This window comes from Ovis aries, chromosome 2 (genome assembly GCF_016772045.2).
Source record: "Ovis aries strain OAR_USU_Benz2616 breed Rambouillet chromosome 2, ARS-UI_Ramb_v3.0, whole genome shotgun sequence".
In the NCBI taxonomy this organism is placed as follows: domain Eukaryota; kingdom Metazoa; phylum Chordata; class Mammalia; order Artiodactyla; family Bovidae; genus Ovis; species Ovis aries.
Window position 1 is genome coordinate 218,128,434 of NC_056055.1, and position 25,654 is coordinate 218,154,087.

The following is a 25,654-nucleotide window of genomic DNA, read 5'->3' on the forward strand; positions in this document are numbered from 1 at the left end:
CTTTGTCTCTGAGTCTCTCCAACATTGCTTTGAACACTATAGTTTTCAGAAAAAGAGTGAGCATGGTGACTGTTTTATAGGTGTGTAATGGTCTTAATATGGGTCCTTAATATCTTGACTCTTCCCACCTACCACCAATTTGTGAGGCTTCTGTTTTGGTGGACTCTTCCAACAGATCACAGATTTACCTAAGCCTACATTAGGAAGTTGCAGCTTTATTTGCCACATTTTTTTCAGAGGTTAAGGAAACCAGTGGGCAAGGCCCAAAGCAGTCATGATTAGGACAAAGGTAAGATGTCCCTGCGGGATGGAGGAGGGTGGGGTTAGGGTAAGGAACAAGGGATACCTAGATAAAGTAGATGTAGCCCTCACCCTAGTTGAGCTCGCCAGCTAGCAGAACCCATAGGTTCATAAAATCATTTCAAAAGGGCTCTGAGAGAGATATGGGAAAGTCTAAACTAGAGGAAGGAAAACCTCACCAAACAGACCCAAAGCAATCTCATCTCAGCTGTTAGCAAATGCCTAGAGAATTTTAGAGGAGAAACGAGAGACTTAAATGCCATATTTGAACATTCTGTTAGCTCATAGTTACATAATCTCCGGTATATATCAGGAAGGAGGACTATGCTTTCCAGTTGCTTTGCCGCTATAATATACTGAACTGGGTAAACTATTTGATCCAGTATAATAATATCAATGTTGCCAAGTGTTTTTTTTTTTTTGGGCGGGGGAGGGGGTGAGGGGGGCACGCAGCATGTAGGATTTTAGTTCCCTGACCAGGAATCGAACTGTGCCCCCTGCATTGGAAGCACGGAGTTTATTTTTATTTTAACTGGAGGCTAATTACTTTACAATATTGTGGTGGTTTTTGCCATACATTCACATGAATCAGCCATGGGTGTACATGTGTTCCCCATCCTGAACCCCCCTCCCACCTCCCTCCCCATTCCATCCCTCAGGGTCATCCCAAAGCACAGCCCTGAGCACCCTGTCTCATTCATCGAACTTGGACTGGCGATCTATTTCACATATGATATTATACATGTTTCAGTGCTATTCTCTCAAATCATCCCACCCTAGCCTTCTCCCACAGAGTTCAAAAGTCTGTTCTTTGCTCCTGCTAAGTCACTTCAGTCATGTCCAACTCTGTGCAACCCCATAGACGGCAGCCCACCAGGCTCCCCCGTCCCTGGGATTCTCCAGGCAAGAACACTGGAGTGGGTTGCCATTTCCTTCTCCAATGCATGAAAGTGAAAAGTGAAAAAAGTGAAGTCGCTCAGTCGTATCCAACTTGTAGCGACCCCATGGACTGCAGCCTTCCAGGCTCCTCTGTCCATGGGATTTTCCAGGCAAGAGTACTGGAGTGGGGTGCCATTGCCTTCTCCAGTCTGTTCTTTACATGTGTCTCTTTTGCTGTCTCGCATATAGGGTCATCGTTACCATCTTTCTACATTCCATATATATGCATTAATATACTGTATTGGTGTTTTTCTTTCTGACTGACTTCACTCTGTATAATAGGCTCCAGTTTCATCCACCTCATTAGAACTGATTCAAATGCATTCTTTTAAAGGCTGAATAATATTCCATTGTGTATATGTACCACAGCTTTCCTATCCATTCATCTGCCGATGGACATCTAGGTTGTGGAAGTGTGGAGTTTTAACCACTGGACCACCAGGAAGTCTCCCAAGCCATCTAGTCCATCAACATTAAGTTGCCATCCTTCATTTCAGTTCAAGTCCAGGGGGAACAAAATCTCCTTGGATTATGATTATCCATGGTTTCCAATGAAACAAGGTTCTAAATCTTTAAAAGAATTAATTTTAGATCACTTGATTCATTGCATCATTGAGGGCCATCCAGGGCTTAAGTTTTACAGTGTTTTAAAAGATTAGTGGCCAAAATCAGAAATTTCCTCCTCTTTAATTACTAACATAAGCTTGTTGAAATACTTCAAGGCCCAAGATGGCGCCACTCCTGCCTAGGTGCCATACCAGCGAACCAAAATTTTAGTTCACTTTTGTATCCCTTTAAATGCTCTGCTTGACCAGAAACATGGTACAATTGTCCCTAGCATCAGTGGGGGATTGGATCTAGGACCTCTGGGGAGACCAAATCCTGTGGATGCTCAAGTCCCTTATAAAAATGAGAGTAGAGTTGGTTCTTTACATCTGGATGCTGCATCATTGAATTCAACGGACCAGGGGTTGAACTTGATCCACAGTTGGTTGAACCTGTGGTTGCCCAACCCATGGATATGGTATGGTGGGCCAACTGTGTGTGTAGTCAGCCAACTCCCAGACAGCAAGCCAACTCTGGGCTCTATACTTATTTCCTTGTTCCTTCTCATTCCAAACAAGGCTTACTATGTGGCCCACAGCTAATTAGCTATTTTCTATTTTCCTCTTCTTTGTTGGTTATTATCTATCCTATAGAAGCTTCCTGCCTTTGTCCTATTTTATGGTTCTTTGAATCTGCTTCAAAAAGTGTTAAATATAATCTGTATCACTGGCATTGCTTTCTTTAATCATTTTTAACAAGTATTTTATATCTTTCTCAGTTCAGTTCAAGCTTCCCTGGTGGCTCAGACAGTAAAGCGTCTGCCTACAATGCAGAGGACCCAGGTTTGATCCCTGGGTCAGGAAGATCCTCCTGGAGAAGGAAATGGCAATCCATTCCAGTACTATTGCCTGGAAAATTCCATGGACAGAGGAGCCTGGTAGGCTACAGTCCATGGGGTTGCAAAGAGTCGGACACGACTGAGTGACTTCACTCACTCACTCAGTTCAGTTCAGTCGCTCAGTCCTGTCCGACTCTTTGCGACCCCATGAATCGCAGCTCGCCAGGCCTCCCTGTCCATCACCAACTCCCGGAATTCACTCAGATTCACGTCCATTGAGTCAGTGATGCCATCCAGCCATCTCATCCTCTGTCATCCCCTTCTCCTCCTGCCCCCAATCCCTCCCAGCATCAGAGTCTTTTCCAATGAGTCAACTCTTCGCATGAGGTGGCCAAAGTACTGGAGTTTCAGCTTTAGCATCATTCCTTCCAAAGAAATCCCAGGGCTCATCTCCTTCAGAATGGACTGGTTGGATCTCCTTGCAGTCCAAGGGACTCTCAAGAGTCTTCTCCAACACCACAGGTCAAAAGCATCAATTCTTCCACGCTCAGCCTTCTTCACAGTTCAACTCTCACATCCATACATGACCACAGGAAAAACCATAGCCTTGACTAGATGGACCTTAGTGGGCGAAGTAATGTCCCTGCTTTTGAATATGCTATCTAGGTTGGTCATAACTTTTCTTCCAAGGAGTAAGTGTCTTTTAATTTCATGGCTGCAGTCACCATCTGCAGTGATTTTGGAGCCCCCAAAATAAAGTCTGACACTGTTTCCCCATCTATTTCCCATGAAGTGATGGGACCGGATGCCATGATCTTAGTTTTCTGAATGTTGAGCTTTACACCAACTTTTTCACTGTCCTCTTTCACTTTCATTAAGAGGCTTTTTAGTTCCTCTTCACTTTCTGCCATAAGGGTGGTGTCATCTGCATATCTGAGGTTATTGATATTTCTCCTGGCAATCTTGATTCCAGCTTGTGTTTCTTCTAGTCCAGCGTTTCTCATAATGTACTATAAAATCACATCAACAATGTACATCACTGCTCACATCTTTCTGGGATATAATCTTATTTCATATCTGTACTTTGTTAAGATTTTAAACTAATTTTTCCAATTGCCCATACAAACATCGTTACACCTCTGTCAGAACACAAAACCTGCACATTTTAATTTTGTATAATGTTCATAAATTCATCACTTATGTAGTTCATCAGAGCAATATCAGAACAATATCATACATTTTAGCAACTTAAATTGTAATTTCAAATTAAAATTTTTTACTTGCCTTTGTTAACTACTCCAAAGGAATGCTTAATTTACACTACAGCAAGAGTTTAAAATATTCCTATTGTTTCAGTTATTTCTTGTGTAACAGGTAAAACTTAACTGGATTAAAATAATCAATTGACTTATTTGCTCATAATTTCCAATTTGGGTGGAGCTTGATGGATATGACTGGTCCATATCTCTCTAATACTAATGAGAAAAAAGAAGGAAATAGAGGCTACACACAAGATAAAATCATGGACATAAAGCATAGAGATCTCCTTTACCATGGTGAGTCACCAGTAATTAACTGTCATAGAAAAAATAGTTTAAGAATACTATTTCAGCCTTGAAAGAACTCCTTGAATCAACATCTAGGTGAACTTCCCGGACTCTAAAAGCCTAGTCTGAAAGTATCTGACTCTTCTGGCTTCAGTCTGTTTGTAATTTGGGTTCCCTCAAGATCCCTCCCTCATCATGGCCTCCCCACATCTTTCCAGCTTCGTATCTGCTTTTCAAGATGATTAGACTTAATGTTCTAGGTTGGCAGATGCTTGCAAGTTGCTAGATCCTTTGTCCAATCAGCCATCAGCTTGTAGATCATTTGGTACAGAAAACAGCCTTTCCTGTGTAAGTTTCAACTTGGGCCTGCCTCCCTCAAAGGGGCTGCAGGCTGGACAGCTTCCTTTGAAAGGGGGTGAAAGGGGGTGTCAGGCACTGTAATTGACAGCTGCCACTTCTAGAACATCTCCCTAGATTCTTCTTCTTGAATTAAACCTCACTTCCCCCTTTCCAAACTAGGTATGTGCTAAGCCACTTCAGTCCTGTCTAGTTTTTGTGACTATATGGGGTAAGCCCTTCAGGCTCCTCTGTCCATGGGATTCTCCAAGCAAGAATACTGAAGTGGGTTGCAGTGCCCTCCTCCAGGAGATCTTCTCCACTCAGGGATTGAATCTGCCAGTCTTATATCTCCTGCACTGGCAGACAGGTTCTCTACCACTAGCACCACCTGTGAAGCTCAGGGATACTCTGAAGTATTGGCAGATCTTTAGCAGATGCTGTTCATGCCTCCAGGCCTATATACATCCCACCTCCTCTTCAAGAAAAAATGCTGTTTCCACTTTTGATTCCCTGCAAAACTACTTTTCCTTCAGGAACTGGTTCTAAGGTCATCACATCTCCTGTCTTTCCTTATCCTTCTTATAAGAAGAAACAGAATTTTAGTGAAGTCAACTGACTTTCTGGATTCATGCTCATATACAAGTAGATCTAACTCCAGATCTCTGACATAAAACACTGTGTTATTCTCAATGTGAGAAAAGGAGAGTGACTCTTTCGGAGAAGAGATTCCTATTTACTTAATTCTAGAAATTTGGGAAGTTCGAAGACCACAAAGTCCCTTCAGTTCAGTCGCTCAGTCGTGTCCAACTCTTTGCAATCCCATGGACTGGAGCACACCAGGCCTTGCTGTCTATCACCAATTCCTGGAGCTTACTCAAACTCATGTCCATTGAGTCGGTGATGCCATCCAATCATCTCCTCCTCTGTCGTCCCCTTTTCCTCAATCTTTCCCAGCATCAGGGTCTTTTCAAATGAGTCAGCTCTTCGCATTAGGTGGCCAAAGTATTGGAGTTTCAGCTTCAACATAAGTCTTTCCAATGAATATTCACGACTGATTTCCTTAAGTTCCTTAAAGTGAAAGTGAAGTCGCTCAGTCGTGTCCGACTCTCTGCGACCGCATGGACTGTATAACCTACCACGCTCCTCAGTCCACGGTTTCTTAACCAGGGAACAAACGGTGAATCCGCGCATGCTCAGAGTGTCGACGCACAATTTCCCCGCCCCCTTCAGGCGCCGCGGGAAGCCGCTTTTCCTGCAACAATCCAGCCACTCCAGCTCCGAATCCGGCGGGACTGAGTTTCGGCGCTGCAGGTTCCCGCTCGGAAGAGGCGGCCGAGGGGCTTGTGGGGCAGCAGCATGGCGCGGTCCTGGAATAAGGTAGAAAGACCAGTACGCGTGGGCCTACGTCTCTGCCTGGGGTCCGGAAAAGGTGGTTCAGAAGCAGGAATCATGGGATCATGGCGGTGCCATGGAGTGAGGAGGGGAGTACCTGGTGGTGGGCCGATCTAGCGATGCGCTGTGAGAAAAACTGGGCATTTGGAGTCTGAAAAAAAGGGAATTTAAGCCTCGCCCACTCCCCCACCCCCGCCGCCTCCTCAGTCCTTCCGTGCTCACTGTATCGCCACCGGTCCTCTTCTGTCCCCATCCCACTCTGACCTCCGCCCGGTACCTCTCCATCTCCAGCCTGCCTCCAACTCCTCCGTTACTTCTGAATCTGGTTTGTAAAAATCTGTGAGGATGGACGTTAGTTATGGTAAGCACCAATCCCACAGACTCGTAAAACATCAGAGAGGGATTGCAAGTGAAATGATTTGAAATGTAGAACATCCTTATTGTTGTTTAGTCGCTAAGCCGCGTCTGGCTCTTTTGCAACCCCATGGACTGTAGCCCACCAGGCTCCTCTGTCCCTGGGATTTCCCAGGCAAGAATGCTGGAGTCAGTTGCCATTTGCTTCTCCAGAGGATCTAACCAACCCAGAGGTCACTGAGCCACCTGGGAAGCCCCGTTCTATTGTTACCTCTATAGTAATCAAATATCAAATATTTTGCATTTATTGAAAACTTACTCTGATGAAGCACTGATCTAAAGGTTTTATTCCTGTCTTACTTAATCTTCACAACAAGCCCAGAAGTTGAAACGTTTTTTCTCCATTACAGTTGAGAAAAGCAAAGCTTATAGAAAGTGATTAGCCCCAAGGTCACCCAGTCCATAAGCAGTAGAATCTGAATTTGAACACAAGCTTTCTGCTCTCAGAGCTCTGGAGAATGTTTCTCTTGCTATGAATCGATGATTCTCAGTGACCCAGGTTAATAACGCATGGTGATGAATTTTTTAAATAGTGTTTTCAGTATAGGCAGAAAGTGGTACTTGTCCCTGAGGGATCACTAGAGGTAGGTGTGTTCGGAGGAGTTGTTCATTCGTTCATCCATCCGTAATCTCAAGAACTAGGCCCTTTATTAGGCAGCTGGTATACAGATAAGATAGGAGTTGGAGCAGGAGGTCCCTAGTGCCCTCACCCCCCCATAGGGAAATACTGATTAAAATGGTTATAAACCTATGCCACGTACCTCCTTTGTTCCCTTCAGCTGCTGAAAACTTTCAGCTCTAATAAAGCAGATGTTTACGGCAGGTGGACTTAACAGCAAAATTGTAATTCCCTTGTTGCTTCAGTGTTTAAATGGGGGGGTGGGGGTGGTGGTCACTATACCGCTCAGTTTCTTTTTCCTGGTTTTCTTCCTGCTGTCAGAAAAGAACTTGAGATACTACATAGACCATTCTCTGCTTTCACATAAGAAGTTCCATACTGTGAAACCCTTTGTTGACATTTTTTGGATAGCTGATTCCTGGCAAAGGACCCTTAGTCCTCTTTTTTTAGAGTTTTCTTTTTTTTAAGTAGCTTTATGAACTTATTTATATATTAAGTAAGTGCAGCAGCATATTTGGGGACTCTCTTACTTTTTAAAAGATTCTTAGGCTCAGAGCACTGAAACTATGGGATGTAAATTTTGTTGCTCTCAAAGGAATTTCTCCAAACACGCTATTTATAACCTGGAGCTCTCTTAATATTAGTGCATTGTGTTTAATTTTTTGTAAATTAGGGGAAAACTTAAATGGTCTTTCCTTTCCATAGTTTTGCCTTGCCTGAGAGGTAACCAAATTAGATATCATCTGTAATGTCCCTGATAGGAGCTCATCCAGGTTTTTCAAAGAATTCTAGGGTCAGGAGATAATCGTTTCAGAAAACAAGTTCATTGATTACTTCTAGGTACCATTTTTTCCTCCCTTCAGTTTAGTTCAGTCGCTCATTCATGTCCGACTTTTTGTGACCCCATGGACTGCAGCACACCAGGTCTCCCTGTCCATCACCAACTCCTGGAGCTTACTCAAACTCATGTCCATTGAGTTGGTGATGCCATCCAACCATGTCATCCTCTGTCGTCCCCTTCTCCTCCCGCCTTCAATCTTTCCCAGCATCAGGGTCTTTTCCAATGAGTCAGTTCTTTGCATCAGGTGGCCAAAGTATTGGAGCTTCAGCATCAGTCCTTCCAATGAATATTCAGGACTGATTTCCTTTAGGATGGACTGGTTGGATCTCCTTGCTATCCAAGGGACTCTCAAGAGTTTTCTTCAACACCACAGTTCAAAAGCACCAATTCTTCAGCGCTCAGTTTTCTTTACAGTCCAACTCTCACATCCATACATGACTCCTAGAAAAACCATAGCTTTGACAAGACAGACCTTTGGTGGCAAATAATGTTTCTGCTTTTTAATATGCTGTCTAGGTTGGTCATAATGGAGTCAAATCAATTTCCATGTAATTTCCATATGTTAATCCTATTATCTCTTGCAGAGCTGTTTTTTTGTAACACATCTGTCAACTATATGAGGATAACAGTCAGGTTCCTCTAAATCTTCTTGTCTGGTTCAAATAGCCAGTTTTTTTTACCTGTTCCTCTCATCACATATGCTCCAGATCCTTCTCTAACATGCTTATTTCATATTCATTTGTAATTAGTCTTATAAGATGTGATGATCAGAACTGCTCAGTTTGTCAGATGTGGTCCAGTCAGTACAAAGCATAGGTGAGACTGTCAGTCAATGTCAGAGAATGTTAACTCTGGAAAAGACTTTAGATCTCATTTAGTCCACTTAATCCAACAACTGCTTCCTGCCTCCACGGATTAGCAGTGAAGTTAAGTGACATGCCTGAGAATGTAGCTATTTGGTAAAAAAAAGATGGGAGTGACTCCAGGTCTCCAGATTGCTAATCTAGTCTTTTTTTTTTTTTAAACCATTAAACCTGTCTTTTCCTTCCATGAATTTACTACAACATTGAAAATATTTTTTACCATACCATTTAGGACCAAAACTATTTTAGAGGGTGGAATATGGTAAGCATGGGGAATCTACTTCTGTAGCCATGCCATGCTGGTGACATTTTACAATCCACCTGAAATTGTGAGCTGCTGTTGGTTTAGGTCTCCTCCAGCCCAATTCAGTTAAATTTTGGATGCCAAATGTAGGACTTTACATGTATCCATTTTACTTTCAGTTTATGTTTGCCCTGTTTCCTTAGTCCCCAAGATGCATGATTACTAGCCAGTGACTAGAGTCTTTATTTGGTTTCCTCTCCCTAAGATTCCCCTTGTTCACAGGACTTACTCCTACTCATCCTTTAGTTCACCTAAGGATCATGTCCAGAAAGTCTTTCCACTTCCTTACCTGTCCTCTATCACCAGTCTTGGGTAGATGCCCCTTCCTATGTGCTCTCTTAGTGCCTGCTGCATACCTCGGTCATGGAATATTGCGCTGGTATCATTTATGTGTCTGTGTCCCCTCCAAGAATAGATTTGGTGTCTTAGTCTTCATTTTAGATCCTCAGTGTACAAACTGATTTGAATTATCGCAGTATATCATTTTAGCATATATAGATTGTGACAGTCACCTATTGCCACAAAAATGCTTTATGACAAACTATACTCCAAATCAGTGGCTTGCAACAAAAGCGTCTGTCCTCATGCCATGGGGCTGCAGGTCAGTTGAATTTTGGGTTTGATGGATTCGGGGCTGAGCTGGGCTGGACTTAGCTCTTGCCTGCAGGTTGTTTTCGGATCCGCTCCCCACGGGTTTATGCTCAGGCTCAGGCCAAAGGAGCAGCAGCTACTTGGAACATGCTCCTGTCCTGGCAGGTAAAATGCTTTGTAGCTTTCTGAAATAGCAGGACTGTTTAAAGTTTCTCCACAGCAAAAATTTATGTCTTACATCCATTCTCTATGTTGAACAACTCCCCTCCCTTTATCATGCATCCCCTGAGTATCTGAGAGAAATAAGCAAAGGACATGGCCTTTGCTTTCTTTTCTTAATGACCATTAATATTGTCTCACGCACTCTCTGGGACTTCGTTTCTAGGCAGCAGTGGTGCTGTGTATGGATGTGGGCTTGGCCATGAGTAACTCCTTTCCTGGTGAAGAATCCCCATTTGAACTAGCAAAGAAGGTGATAACCATGTTTGTGCAGCGACAGGTAAGATTCAGAATGGTCTTGAGCTTGTAACTCGTGGTTTAACTGTCTATGGCTTCAACTCTGTAATGCAAGATGCCCGCTGCTTTATGTTGTCCACCCTCGGTATTTGGGGTAATCTGAGGAGTTATTCTTATACACACTCACGTGCAAGTCCAGCTGCCATTAGAGCCTGATGCTTTTTCTTATCTCGTTTTGGCTCCTTCACTGGATATTGCAGCTTTTCCGAAACAAGAGGCAATGTAATGTTTAAATGTGTAACCGCTATAGCCAGGTGACCTGGGTTTGAATCCTTGCTTTGCCATGTCACTTACTAACCTTGCTATCTTGAATAAGTCTTTCAACTATCTTGTGCCTATTCCATTTACCTTTTACTGGTTATAAACTACCCTCCCAAAACTTAATGTCATAAATGACAGTTTAAAAAGTCATCCCTTGTGGTTTTGTGAGATACCTGGGTGTCTGAGACGGGTGGTTCTCTCTGAGGCCTCTCGTACGGGTGCACTCCGTGGTGGCTGGAGCTGAGTCATCTCAAGGTTCATTGGGGCCCTACATATACATCCAAGATGGCTCACTCCCGTGGCTGATAGTGTTGCCTTCTGGTGGCTGTGTGCTCAGTTGCGACTGTCTCCCAGAACCCTTACATGTGGCCTCTCCGTGTAGCTTGGGATGCTCAGTATAGCAGTTGGTTCTAAATATCCAAGACTGGATATTCTAGGAGACCTGCTTATGTGACTTTTATGACCTAGCTCTGTAAGTCCCAGAAAGTCATTTCCACTGCCTTCTGTTAGTTGGGTCACTTAGCTAGCTCATGTTCCGTGGGGGAGAAGGGGGTGGGAATTAGACTCCCCTGCTGTTTTCAAGAGTAGCCTCTAAATACAGAGAGAGCAGGAATGGATGGAGGCCACTTTGAAGACATGATGCCTCAGTGTCCTGTGTGTCAAATAGGGGAAAATAATAGTACCTCTAAGAATAAAGTGCTTAGAACAGTACCTGTCATATTATAAACACTGTATATGTTTTTTATTATCATTATTACTTCAGTTATTCATTTCTGCCCTTTCTACCTGGTTTGACTGCTGCTTTTGCTAAGTCCATGAAGCTCTGCTTCATCGACTGCTTCCCTGGACACCTCTGTGCTTCTTCTGGGTGTTACCTTTTCCACTTGGAACTAGTACCTACCACCTGTCATCCTAGAGTTTTTTTTTGTTTTGTTTTGTTTACAAATTCTGATAACCTGAAGCCCTAATCTAATGTCTGAAAGAAGACGGGATGCCCTTAACCGCATTCTTGGTTATAGTAAGTAACCTGTGTTGGTGATATGTAAGTAGTGCTGTTGTGCCCCCGTGTAGTGTGTGTATAGTTTTTAAAGAGTAGCAGTGCTTTCGGTCGTTATTTTTGGCTCTGCCCCTTGCATGGGAGTCGGAGTGAACCTGGAAGGCCAGGAGACAAAACCTGGTGCCACTCCCATGCTGCATACAATTTTCCTCCCCTCTCCTGACTGAGAGTCTGTCGTCAAGCAAGAATACCTTGCCGCAAGATGAATACTTGTGTGGGATACAGCTAGAACTCTCGCTGGCCCGCCCCACGTGTGTGCTGGAAATATTTGAATCCCAGCAACCGGGACCTTCCCTCCATGTACAACCAGCGGTTGTAGCTGGAATTGTTAACAGAGCAGAGAGAGATGAAGGACAGAGTTCCATCCTTTGCCCATGCAGCGTTCTTCTTACTAATGGCTTGTGTTAATGAGTAGGAACGGGGAACAGGACTGCCTTTTGTATCATACGATTTCTTGTTTTTTTAATTTCATTATGAAATGCTTCGTAAAAGAAGCAAGCACAGAGAATAATATAATGGAAAGCTGTTTTCCCATTGTCTAGAGCTATATAGCCCTAAAGTTTGACACTATTTGTTTGATTTCTTTTTCTTTTCTTTCTTAAAGAATCTTAAATTAAGGCCTCCTGTGTGTCTCCTCCTAACACTTTTCTTTCCTCTTCCTCCCCTCCATTCCTCAGAATTTTCAGTTATTACTGTGCATGTTTTATACTTTGGATTGAAGTGTATTTATAAATAATATTTAGCATTGTATGAATCTCTCAAAAGTATATGTAATAGTATTATGCAGTACATAAAATTCCACAAGTCACTTTTTTTCAACCTTATGTTTTTGAGATTTATCCATGTTGGTAAATACTGAATAAATTCATTCATTTTTTTGTAACTAGGGTATAATATTCCATTGTATAAATATTTTGCAGTGTGTTTTTGCGTTCTTCAGTTGATTGTTTTCAGTTTTGCCTTGTTACGAACAGTGCTGAAGTGAACTTGAACTTTCTTGTCCCTTATCTTCTTGTGTACATGTGTAAGGGCCTCTGGAGAGTATATATACCTACAGGTGAAATTGCTGGGATATAGAATATGAACCGGTAATTTTCTTCTAATCTCTGGAAAATTTCAACCAGGGATAGTCATCGCAGAAAGACAGACTAAAATATTTTCAAATAATCTGTTATTAGTTTTCACTGAGAATAAGAGTCTGATTTAGGTGGAAGCACATCAAAGAAACTCATCAAAAGCAGTTAGTGCCCACCCATTCCTCCACCACAAAGGGTGTTGAAAGGACGGGACCTTTAGTCAATGAGGAAGTCCACTTAGAACCTAGGAACTGTGACTGCCCATCAGTCCCAGGGGCCAGTTAGCCCAGTGTCCTGTTGTTGCCAGGGGCCTCCCAAGGGGAAATAAGCTTGTCTTGCTCCCAGAGGGTTAACGATCTAATGGCTTCCGGGTGGTACTGTATGATTTGCAGCCTTCTCACCTACTTCTCTAGGTGTTTGCTGAGAACAAAGACGAAGTTGCGTTGGTCCTTTTTGGTACCGATGGCACTGAGAACGCCCTTGCTGGTGAGGATCAGTATCAGAACATCACAGTGCACAGACATCTGATGCGCCCGGATTTTGACCTGCTGGAGGACATTGAAAGCAAAATCCAGCCAGGTTCTCAGCAAGCTGACTGTATCCTTTTTTCAGCCAGAGAAGACTCTGAAGAAATTTCCTTTAACCTGGGGAATTGTCATCTAGTTCAGTGAGGTTCTTTAAGAGTCCTTGCTCTGAGTATGTGCACATTTTTGGCCCTGAGGACATCATGGATGTGATGCACATTAGGACTTAATGTGAAATTAGTTACACATTAATTGGTTGGGTGGGTGGACTCCAAGCCCATTAATTGGTTGGGTGAGTGGACTTTTATTTACACATTAAAAGGTTGAGTTGGGTGCCTGGACTCCAAGCCCTCCAGTCTCTGCCCTAGTGACATTGAGAGGATGGGAAGTATCAGAAGGGTCTGTGTGTGTTGACTGTGTGCAGAAGGCATGGTGGTGGCAATGGTTATCTATGTTTGGACGTAATGCTGTACAAAGAGTACACCATTAGCGTTCTCCTAGCCTTCCTGCATAGAGGATATTTGTATGCCAAGAATCAGACTGATGCCCCAACTGTGAGACTTAACAGTTTCTTCCACAGGTGTCCTGATTTTAAGGTGTCCTGTTCCTTGTATTTTTTTAAACAGTGATGCCGTCTCTGGTCACTGGGAGGTGCTGCTGTGCTGGGAGTGACTTACAGATGCAACATTATGGCTCACTTCATGTGTAAGAATGGACTGTAATCACAGAAGATGTGTTCTAGATACAGTAAAACGGCATCATAGTTTTTCATTAAATGAGTGGAATATGTGAGATTACCTTTCGGCTTACTTCATTTCTCCTGGTTGTATGTTTTAGGGAGTCTACTTTAATTGTTAATATATATATGGATATATGTTAGTGAAATAAACTTGGAAGAAGGGCACTTGGGCAGGTGCTTTTAAATCATCACACAGTCAGCCCAGTGTCCACAGGTTCCAGCTGGGTCTCACTGGGGGAAAGTTGGATTTTGGGGGGATAAAGGGACTGTTTGGTGTTATCTTCTGCCCTTAACCAGCTGAGTCCTGGATGCCCTCATCGTCTGCATGGATTTGATTCAGAAAGAAACTTTGTAAGTATCTCAGCTGAAGAGAGTTGGAAATGAACCTCTCAGTGTGGAATCAGACTGTTTGGAAAAAGAACCCTTGCATGGTTATAGTTGTAGTACCTTGTAAACCCAGGGATTGAACCCAGGTCTCCCGCACTGCAGGTGGATTCCTTACTGTCTGAGCCACCAGGGAAGCCGGGAGAGTTCCTTGTTTATATTCTACCTTCTGAAGGGTGGAAAGGGATCCTTTTTTTATCATAGTGACCATACTTTTAACTGAGGTGGTTAAAGTTCAGAAATCAGAGACCTAATATTTCCATAATGCTCAAAAATTTTGCCTAAGATGTTTAAAGTGTGAGTCACAACTGGGTTGATTATGTGTTTAGTAAGAACTTAGCATCAACAGCACGTGGACTTCTAGAGTGTAATCACATTGTTAACTGGAGCTAATTGATTCCTTACCCTTTTTCTGCTCAGTAACCAAGTACATTTGAATTTGTAGGAAATGATTCAGAAGAATGATTTATTAATGTGCTGACTCTGTCTTCTAGAGGAAAGAAGTTTGAGAAGAAGCATATTGAAGTGTTCACTGACCTCAGCAGCCCATTCAGCAGAGATCAGCTGGATATTATAATTCATAACCTGAAGAAATCTGGCATCTCCCTGCAGTTCTTGTAAGACCATACGAATAGTAATTGTGGACAGCTTTTGTGCTCTCATGATGCAGTGATAGGACCCCTTCATAGAGTGCTTGGTTTGTAGGAGTCGTCTCTGCTCTTGAGTCAGAAGCTGCCACATCAATAACTTCAGCCAGCACTCACTGATGACTCTTTGTGTTCGGGTAACTCTTCTGAGTTTTGATGATAAGGGATGAAAGTCACAGTGAAACGTGGGAATTTAGCTCTGTAGCAGATGTTGGTGCTGTTCTTAGACTCAAAGAACTGAGGAATTAGAGAAATCTATTAAGATCATTCAGTTCATCCCCTGCCTGCATAGAAGACTTTACCCAACAGTTACACAGATTGGTAGTGTCTTCTCTTAAATGTCCCAGAGAACTGTGTCTTAAAGACAGAAGACGTTTTTAGGATAGAGAGGAATGTCACCTTGGGAACCATTTTAAACACATATGCTTGTTTTTAACTCTTTCAGATCTAAAGGATACGCACACATTTGTAAAATGTAATTTGCTGTGTGTATTTACAGATGAGGTAACAAACTTAGGGCGAAAATGTATTTCACAATGGGCTAGGGAGAGAGTCCCTCCTCTCACTAACTTGAATTTCCCCTCCAGGTACTTTCTTTTATATCCCTTACAGAAAGTTCTTTTCACTACATTAGTCCTTCTTGCTCCATCTAAAACCTGTTTTTCCTTGTCCTATTTTTTGGTAAAACCAGAGTGATAGTATAGAATGTTGAATTATTAGTCTTCTGAGGACACTCATTTTTCAGATTGAGAGCTCTACCAAGAAGCCTCCAGCTCCGAGTGGTAAGCCCATGGCTTCTTTAAAATTGTCTGCCAATGGGGAATTAAGAACCTCTGTTGCATGTACGTACTTCTTAAGACTGCTGAGGGGCATCTCCTTTCTGTAGAACTGTAGAAAAATAGTTCAGAATAAGCCATCAAGCTGATACTTGTTAAGATGGTACTTCAGAGAAATTAAGTGCTTTTTAAGTGATTCTTCTTGCTGAGTCGAGGTTTTCTCAGCACTTCGAAAGCCCAGCGTGGTTCCCATTCCCCGCTCATAATCTCAGATGTCTTTACATCCTTCACACATCCTGTACTTCTGTCAGTTTCACTGGAAAGGGCTACTTTTCCTTTTGTGTGAGCAATACTGTAAAGCAAGCCGAGACAGAACAGAGCCTTTTCTTCCCCTGGCTTGGTATTTGACTGGTTGTTTATAAAATGCTGATTGGATTGTTTAACTCTCTCTTCCTTTGCTGAGACCTGTAGCATCCAAAGTAGAGTTTTGGCTTTTCTTGTTTGGTGTCTCCCATGTATGATTGATTCTTCTAGTTGGACCAGACCTTCCTGATCCTTTATTTTCATCATCCCTTCTTCCTGGTTGATGCTCTGGAAGCGGCAGTAGTCTCATGCAAACACGATATGCCGTATCCTGTTCCTTGGAAGCTCTTTTTTCATGTAATGCAGGATATACACATCTGTCATGCAAACAGTATGTAGAAAAAAATGTAAACAGGAAGCTCTGTTTTAATAATGGCAAATAAAATGATAAAGGAATCACCCTAAAAATCCACATGGGGTGACTAACAGATAATGTTGAGTAAACTGAAGAAGCCGTTTGGGTTTCCAGGGACAAAGTAGGGTGACATGCTACAGTGGAAAGAACCTTGCTCTTTCAGTCAGATGATCAGGTCTTTGCTCATCTTTAGCTATGCGGCTTTGGCTAAATTATTTTATCTCTGTATGTTCCATTTCTTTTCAGAAGATGAAGATAGAAATCTCTGTCTACCTGTAATATAAGGATGAAATGAGATTGTTTATATGAAAGTATTTATAAAGTGTCATATAGATTATTATCATAAAATGTGTTTCGTTGGTTTACTTTTCAATTTGTATATTGTTTATTGACTATTCCCATGACTGTAGATCCCAATCTAGTTTTATTCTCATTTCAAACAACTGGGGTAAAGCAAGAACAAAATTGGTTTTACTTATTTCTAGCAATTAACTGATTTCTGTATAATAATTTTATATCTAAAATAATGATGATAATGTTTGTGTTGTAAGTATTTTAACACTTTATCTTACTGATCTTTATAATAACCTTGAGAAATCATTAATGGGCATTTGTTTGTTATTCTTGTCTGCCTAGAATGTCATCCAGCTTTTTTCTAGGAAGCATTTCTTCCTCCTCTTTAACCTTATGGCTTGACTGAAAGCTGACCTCTTCTAGATCTGGCCCCCAGGTTACCACTGATTCCTGCTTTTGATTGTGTGTTTTTTTGAATTGGAGAGTAGAGGGTTAAACCCTCAATCCCTCTTTGGTAGTGGAATTGGGCTTTATGAGCTTGAGAGTTCAGAAGCAATGTGGAGGAGAGAGCAGGGCCAGCATAAAGGCAAATGAAGATGAAATACAGAGATAGAGTGAAAGGCTCACAGAATCCTTGTGGTGTTTGAGACTTTGGATCTAGTCATCCTAAGGCCATGTGCAACCTTGCCCTTTCAATTATTTTGTTATGTAAGCCAATAAATTTCCCCCATAAAATCCAAACCAAAGAGGTTTCAGTTACGTAAAACTGGTAAGAGTACTGGCTAAGGTAGCTGAGTACTATTTGACAGCTGAGAAATGTAAAGCTCAGAGAAGTTGACTGACATGCCCATTTTCTCATAGCCAGTGAGTGACGGTCACAGAATTGGAACCCAGTTTATTATTTGGCTTCAGAACTTGTCTTCTTAACTACTGCTGATCTTTTCTTGATAGTTTGCCTTTCCCAATTGTCAAGAAAGGTGGAACTGGGGACAGAGGAGATGGCAGCTTGCTCTTAGACGACCACGGGCCTTCCTTTCCTCCAAAAGGAATCACCGAGCAGCAAAAAGAAGGTATTCAGATGGTGAAAAAGGTGATGATGTCTTTAGAAGGTGAAGATGGGCTGGAGGAAATTTATTCCTTTAGGTAAGAAGTGAAAACGTTGTCTACAAATTTCAGTTATAAGCATATTCATTTCTCTTTTGATCAGAGAGCTCTCTAATGCTTTTCCTTTTCTGAGCCATTCTTGAATTAGCAGTTATACTAACACTTTAATAAATACTCTGGTTTTTATTAAAGAAATGGTATACCAGCCTCTAATCCCTTTCTTTGAAGTTTGCATGGTTGGCACAAGGTTTCTCCTTTATTTCCAGGACTGTCAGGAGAGGTTGGAAATACATAGATATAATGAAAGATTTAACAAGTCAAATGATAAAAGATGAGGTGGTAGATTTCTTCTTTATGCCAAGCTTGGGGTACATTTCTCAGGCCCTTCCTTGTCATACACCTAAAAAATATTCTTAATTATAAAAGTGGTATCAGATCTGAGATAATAATCAGTATCCTCTTGTCCTCTGATTTAGGTTTTGGAGGCAGTATACTATAATATAGTAATTTTTTTGCCATTTATTCATTTATTTTTAGCTTTTTGACTGTGCTGTGCAGTGTTCAAACCGACCAGGGTTCAAACCCATGCCCCCCGCCGTGGAAGTGCAGTGTCTTAAGCACTAGACTGCCAGAGAAGTCCCTATATTATCATAGAGTGATTTTTTTTTTAAAGCTTTTGTCACAAAATAGTTTGGTCAGGCAAAAACAAAACAAAACCCCCAAATTTATAACTTACTTATTCCATATGGGCTTTGTAAAGGCAAGAAATGTGAAATCTCTGAAATACAGTATAACAATAAAGCAAGCTGCTTTTTTCAGCCATCCAGAGATAGTGGGAGAGACAATCTTCTTTGTGTTATTCTTGGTTGGAATTGGGTATACACTTAGTTTGAGCAAAGAACCTGAGAGGGGTCCATGGCATCTGGAATGGTGTATATTTGAGGGGCTTGATTTGGTAAAAGTGGTGGCAGCATACTCTACCACACAGTATGGCTTTTTTAAAGTTGCAGATTTTCAGGAATAATACTACTTAAAGAATTCGTTCTAGTTTATCAATAAATACACAAAGCATGAACATTTTAAATAAAATTCTTAATTGTTGAAGTAGATCAATAATTAAGATTTTTTTGAGTAGCGGTAGTGTATATCTGCTCTAATTTTTCTTCTCAATCACAATTTTTACATATTTCTAATGAGCTATAGTTGATAAGTGATCAACCTGCTTTTTTAAGTATAGATACTCTTGGAAAACTGCAGGTAAATGGGGATTTTGGAAATTAAACTGTAATTTCCCAAGGGGTTGGTGAAAGAATCAAAGAGGAATCCTATAAAGAGATGTTTCTTTGTCTTAGTATATGTTCTAATTGTAATACATTCGAATGTGTTTTTCTAAATTATTAATCTCTCAAATTTGAACATAGCTTGCTTTAATATGGGAATACATGCCTAAAGTGAACACATTCACCATGATATTGAAAGAATTATCGGCCAATAAAATTATTGTTAAAAAAGTTTCTTACAGCAAGGAGGGAAATTACTATGTGTTGTCCTCACGTTTTTTAAGATGTTTATTTATTTATTTGGCTGCACTGGGTCTTAATTGCTGCATCCAGGGTCTTTAGTTGTGACACCTGAGATCTAGTTTCCAGGGTTGGAACCCAGGGTCTCTGCACTGGGAGTGCAGTCTGAACCACTGGACTACCAAGCAAGTCTGTCTCCCCATTTTTGAAGCTATGTTGATTTCAGGTCTGCCATGAAGGTATGGATCAGAACTTGGCCATCTGATATAGTAGACATTATCCGCAGGTGGCTACTTAAATTTAAATTCAGTAAAATTACATAAAATTAAAACTCTAGTCCCTCAGTCATACTCTCCACAGTTCAAGTGCTCAGTAGCCTATTGTACAGACACAGTTGGAAATACAACACTCCCCTCATTGCACAAAGTTCTCCAGGACAGCCCTGGGCTAGGCTTATTCTCACCTAGAAGATGTTAGTGGGAGATAACGTGACTTCTGATTTGAGGAGGTTCATATCTACTGCAGAACTTATCCAGTTGTTCTCAGATGTTACCTATAAGATGCTGGTCTTTAGAACTTCCCCTGGAACAGAATCCAAACCTCTTGATTATTTTAGACATGACTCATAGTACAACTAGCAGTGTCCTGTGAGACAGGTGAAACCTGATTTCAGACCCACTCATTCTTCAGCGAATACAAAGCCAAGGTGTACCATAAGCTTTGAAGCAGAGTATCAGGTAGAATATCTACTATTCATTGTAAATTGTTCCTGAAAATTGGAGTCTCTTGAGGCCTGTTTGTCCATAACTCTGGATAATGCCAGATAATCCTTAGTGAATTCTATAAGTTCCACCTCTCGCCTGTATTTTTCTTCGTTATATTTGATTAGGAACCAGATGAAAGTAGAATTGATCTTCACTAATGTTCAAAGGAACTAGCTCTGTACATTGTGTTTGCTACTTCCCAGTTCCCCTTCCCTGCCGACTGAGAAACCTAGGGTTATTGTATCTGCTTTAAGTATGGACTTAAAAGTATGGACTGCTAAGTTCCTTTATCTCCTGAAAGATCATTTTCTAACTGTCTCCACAATGTGCATATACTCATCATGTCTTTTATTTAAGAGAATGGAAATGAACTAAAGAATTGGAGAGTTCAGTGACATTGAACAGTGACATTATAGGATGGAGCCCACCCTTTGATATCCTAGAGTAGGGATTTTTATCCTGAGGTCTGTGATTTTAAGGGAGCTATGCAAATGCATTTATGAATGTGCTTGTATCATATCCTCACAGTGTCCTTGATCCTGAAAAAAGAAATGTTATAAACAACTGGCTGAGTTGAAAGAAAAGATTGAATGAGGGAAGATAGAGATGTTCCTTTTCACCTATTAGTGAAGTCGAGCTGGAATTCAGCTCCTTCCTCAGCCAACTCGCTTGTCCTCTGGCTCTCTCCCAACTGAGAGTTGCCACAAGTTTTGCTTGTCATCACCTGCTGTTCCTCTCTTTATGATCAACAGCATCTCACTTCTCAGTCTAGAAAACTAAATGCAACATCCAGCAAAGGTTAACATTTTAAAATTGCTGCTTTCATAATACATTTTTCTTTGTTAAGTGAGAGTCTGAGACAGCTGTGTGTCTTTAAGAAAATGGAGAGGCATTCCATGCCCTGGTCCTGTCAACTGACCATTGGCTCCAATTTGTCTATAAAGATTGTGGCTTATAAATCGGTAAGTGGTAGGTACACATTTTTTAAAGAAATGTTACCAGGCAGACAAATGTGCTTATATAAGAAACTGGCAATTCATGTGTGGGTTATTCAAAACCATAATTACTGCTTCTCTAACTGCTCTCCCTGTTTATTTCATCTCTATTTAGCTTTTTTGTAAAAAGCATGGTAGGAGAGGAAGTTTTAAGAATTGTCTGTAATAGAAGTTGGTTCCCTCCTCTTTCTCTTTCTCTCCATTGACAATTTATTGTTAATCACAAGTTTCAAGTCTTTCCCTCTCCTTTTCTTTCTTAAAAGAAAGACAATGAAATGCATTAAGTTGCATTATTGCAGTATTATAGCAGAAATACAGATGCACACCAGAGTTAAGTTCAGAGTTTTTAAAGCTCAGCCACATCTAATTCAATTATTAATGATCTGGTAGTAATAGCATCTAAAAAATATGAACACATTTTGACCTATTACTGTGAAATGGCCTTTTGTAGCATATGTGCATAATAGCACACTTTCAGAAATGCGTTGTTTTTGACAATGACTTGATGACACACCAGTTTGCATGTCAGTCTCTGATCCATGCCTCCACATGAACCTCCTTGCCTTTTTTCTTTAAATGTACAAAATAAATATATAAACATACTTAAATATATAAAATGTACAAAAGCATGTTTTTTTATAAAGTGTTTTTTTTTTTCTTTTAATATTCAAGGACTTAATTCCAAAGCATACTACATGCATGAACACTATGGAGGTACTTCAAGGCCTAGAATAGTGTCCCTGAGAATGAGAATAAGTCTCTCTCCTTTTTTTTTTTTTCTTTTGGTAGCTTCTTTTTCGTATTTTCTTACTGATTTCTGACTACTGATAGACTGCTTTCCCCTTTCTTCTCTATTGAAAAAATACGGTAACAAAATGTAGGGTCTTCTTTTATTAAACAGTCTGTGGGTTTTGCACAGAAAGTGTTTGAGTATCTATGAATATTAATATTTATCTATGGATTACCCTTGGGGAAAATAAAATGTAGAAAGGATTATAAAATAAAATTTCCACAGTAAACCAGAGACGACAAACCAATGTAGCTGGAGTGATTGTTTTGGATTTTTTTCTGTAAAGCAGAGAGTATATTAGTTTTTCCTCTTGCATCAGTCTGAATCCTGACTTTCCTCGTTTTCCCTTTATTTTTCTTTCGGAAATCAGATTACCCAGGAGAAAGTTAAAAAGTCTTGGACAGTTGTGGATGCAAGAACTCTGAAAAAAGAAGATATACAAAAAGAAACAGTTTATTGCTTGAATGATGATGATGAAACTGAAGTTTCAAAAGAGGATACTATTCAAGGTATTATGCCAGTGAGAGTTTCACTGTTTCCTGGAAGATTTTCTGCAAGATGATATGAGGCAGGCTGGGTTTTGTATTGTTATTTGTCTAGAGACACATCTGTGTGAGGGAATCATGGGATGCTGGGCTCTGTAACTCATCTCCTGGGGCTTGGGCAGGGCTGTTCTGAAACAGGAGTATGCTCGTGCATTCGGTCTCTCTGGGTTTTATTTATTTAGTTTTAATTGTTGATGATTGCTTTACAATACTGGTTTGATTTCTATGATACATCACCATGAATTAACCATAGGTGTACCTATGTCCCCTCCCTCTTGAATCTCTCTCCCACTTCCCGCCGATTCCCACCCCTCTAGGTTGTTACAGAGCCCCAGTCTGAGTTCCCTGAGTTGTACAGCAAAGTCCGTTGGCTGTCTGTTTACATGTGTTAGTCTGTATGCTTCCATGCCACCCTCTCCATTCATCTCACCCTCTCCCTCTTCTCAAGTGACAGGACTTAATACTTGGCTTTGTTTTGAAGTCTGAAGCTTACTAGCTAGGGAAATGCTTATATTAACATGGGTGAAGCAACTTTTTTGTGTGAATCTTTGACTTCCATGGTGATCATTTTTCTGAATGCCAATTTCAGGTCTCATAATGTGCCAAATTAGCTCCCTTAAGGTAATTTAGGGGATAAGAAAAATTATTTAGATTTGTCATGTTGCTTTATATCCATTGGGATCTTCAGAGTTGTACTTCATATATTTATATTCATTGGCTCTGTAGACTGTATTTAGATCATGTCTCTATCCAGAGGGCTTAGAAACCAGCTGAATGTTCAAGAGCTAAAATGATAAGATACCAAATGATGGTTAAGATAGAAGCCAGAGTCTTTATATAATAAATTTATCACCAGACTACTATGTGGTAAATAGTCTCAGTATAATTTTAATTTGCAAGTCTTAAAAAAATTCCTGTTATCTGTGTGGCATTGTATCACAGTGTTTGTGTATATTTATATGTTTTGCAGGGTTTCAGGGGGTAGGAGAGTGATTAAAAGTGGTAGTGGTTATACCTCCTTTCTTTGTTCTCATGGATTATATTTAGAATGTAATTACCATTCCATAATCTCTACTAATTCTTTAATTCAGCTCATTGGTAGAGCGTGGTTAAGAACAGAAATTTTGGAGTCAGACTGGTTAGAATCTTGGCTCCACTACTTGCTAGTCATTTAATCCTAGTATGACGACTGTCTCATAGTAGGAGGATTAACATAATTAAGGGCATAAGACCAGAAAAGTAGAGGGCCTTCTCAGTGATACTGAGTAGTTGGGTAAGATGTACTGGGCGTATACAGATTCGTGGTCAGAGCAGTATATAAAAGACAACCTGCATTTTCTCTTTTAATCTTCACAGCAAGCAGTGAAGTAGGCACTCTTGTTCCCATTTTACAGATAAGAGAACTGAGGCTGAAAGACATTCATTAACATGCGTAGTATCACATAGTTAACAGCTAGTAGATTTGAACCCAGGGCTGCAAGAGTGTGTTTCTCCATATTATTCTGAGTTAGGAAGGGCTCTGAATGATACACTGAAGAGTTGATGCTTAATTTTGAGAGCAGCATGAAGCTGTTTATAATTTCGAGGAGCAGAATGTCAGAGTTGTGTTTTAAGATGATTAATAGGACATCTGGGTATAGGATGAATTGGAAGGAGAAGGCACTAGACATGAGGGTGCCAATTCTTTTGGATGCAAGCAAAGAAAGCAACTCTGGTTTGTCTTAGGCAAAAAGCAAATTCATTGGTAGAGCAGTGGAGAGGAAAGAGTTAAATATGGTTTAAATTCAGAGTATAGGTGTATAGGTTTTCTCTCTTAGCTTTTTGCAATTACCCACATGCTTCCTTTGCCTGTCCTCTACTCTCTACCTGCTAATAGGTAGAGTTCTCCCTTCTAGATAGAGAGATTAAGTTTTACGAGCAAAGACTGTGGTCGTATTTGTAGTCTGTTCTCTACTTTTGGCTGTATATAAAAGTTGCAGTAATTGATTTGCCCTTTAAAAGATGAACCAGAAAACATGACACTTTTAATGAGAAGTTTCAAATTACTCTTAGACAATTTAAGTAAGATGTCTGAAAAAAACATTATGTACCACTCTTATGTGCTATGTATTTCCCTCGTAATGTTTTGTGGAAATTTTTTTTATCATTAGCTTTTATTAAGACATACAGAAACATGTCTCTTTTTAATCAAATACATGGCATGAACAGAGTGAGAGGGACTAAGAAACACTGGATCACAGAATCTGCCCCCAGACACACACGTTTATTTCTCGGATGAAGATGCACGCATGTGCTTCTCCTTTTTATCTGCCCAAGGTCAGACTCCTTGGATTTTGATGCTCTTTCAACATCTTTAAACATATACTACTATATCTTTATCTTTAAACATATAATACTATATAGTGAAAGGGCACAACCTTGGATAGAGCAAAGACCCTGAAACAGGGTTGGAGTATTTTTAAGGAGCCAAGAGCCTAATGAATGTGTATGAATACCCTAAGTAATTAAAAAATATATATGTAGACAATCCTACCCCAGAAATAAAATAAATTTAAATGCAGAAAAATATCCAGCATATCAATTGAATGTTTCTGAATAGAAAAATTTTGGCATCTTCCATTAGGCATTTATATATCTCCAGCATCCATTTTTGGGAACATTTTGTTCTGAAATTTTCCAATGGGTGTTTTCCTCTGTAGATCTCCAGGTTTCTGAATAAATGTGTTCTTGTTATTATGTTTCTAAATCATGATTATACTTTATAGTCATTCATGGTTTATATTTGGTTGTTAACTAGTACATTGTCTTTGCTGCTATTCTTTCTTCTAGGCTGGATAATCATCAAGGTAACTAGATGGCAGAATATGCTACTTTAAAAAATGTAATTAGATTTTAATTATCTCTGTGTTATATACGTTTGTGGATCTGCTGCTTATTTTCCCTCATTGATGACAAGGGACAGAAAGTTGATTCCAGGGAGCAGTATATAGAGGCTTGATCCGGAGTGTGCATATATTGTTAATGTATGTGTGGGGCCAATTTCCGCTTGTAGAGAATGAGGCCCCATGTGCTTAACAGATGCCCTTCTCTACTTCTCCAGGGTTCCGCTATGGGAGTGATATCATTCCTTTCTCTAAAGTGGATGAGGAACAAATGAAGTATAGATCGGAGGGAAAGTGCTTCTCTGTTTTGGGATTTTGTAGATCTTCTCAGGTAAAGCACATATTCTACTAATTGTAAACAAAACAGACGCGCTTTTTTCTCATTATTTGAAATGGTGTGGTTTTGATTGGACCTTTTAGTTATACTTATTTCACTTTTAATTTTTCTAAATGTAGTTTGCGGTGCTACTATCTTTGATTTTTGAAGATTGAAAATCAAGAGGTGGAGAAGTCAGCATAAATCAGAAGA

General features: G+C 40.4%; 1 protein-coding gene across 2 annotated transcripts in view; it reads left to right on the forward strand.

Annotated features, from left to right (window-relative positions):
- The first annotated feature begins 5,715 nt into the window (after positions 1–5,715).
- Positions 5,716–25,654, forward strand: part of XRCC5 (X-ray repair cross complementing 5) — an 85,638-nt gene continuing 65,699 nt past the window's right edge. For both annotated transcript variants that reach the window (XM_060410401.1, XM_004004914.5), the window contains exons 1-9: positions 5,716–5,886; positions 9,919–10,032; positions 12,857–13,040; positions 14,009–14,057; positions 14,585–14,707; positions 17,477–17,668; positions 20,761–20,875; positions 22,069–22,207; positions 25,344–25,456. In XM_060410401.1, the coding sequence (XP_060266384.1) occupies positions 5,866–5,886; positions 9,919–10,032; positions 12,857–13,040; positions 14,009–14,057; positions 14,585–14,707; positions 17,477–17,668; positions 20,761–20,875; positions 22,069–22,207; positions 25,344–25,456 (1,050 nt within the window). In that variant the 5' untranslated portion in view covers positions 5,716–5,865. The remainder of the gene's footprint in view (positions 5,887–9,918; positions 10,033–12,856; positions 13,041–14,008; positions 14,058–14,584; positions 14,708–17,476; positions 17,669–20,760; positions 20,876–22,068; positions 22,208–25,343; positions 25,457–25,654) is intronic.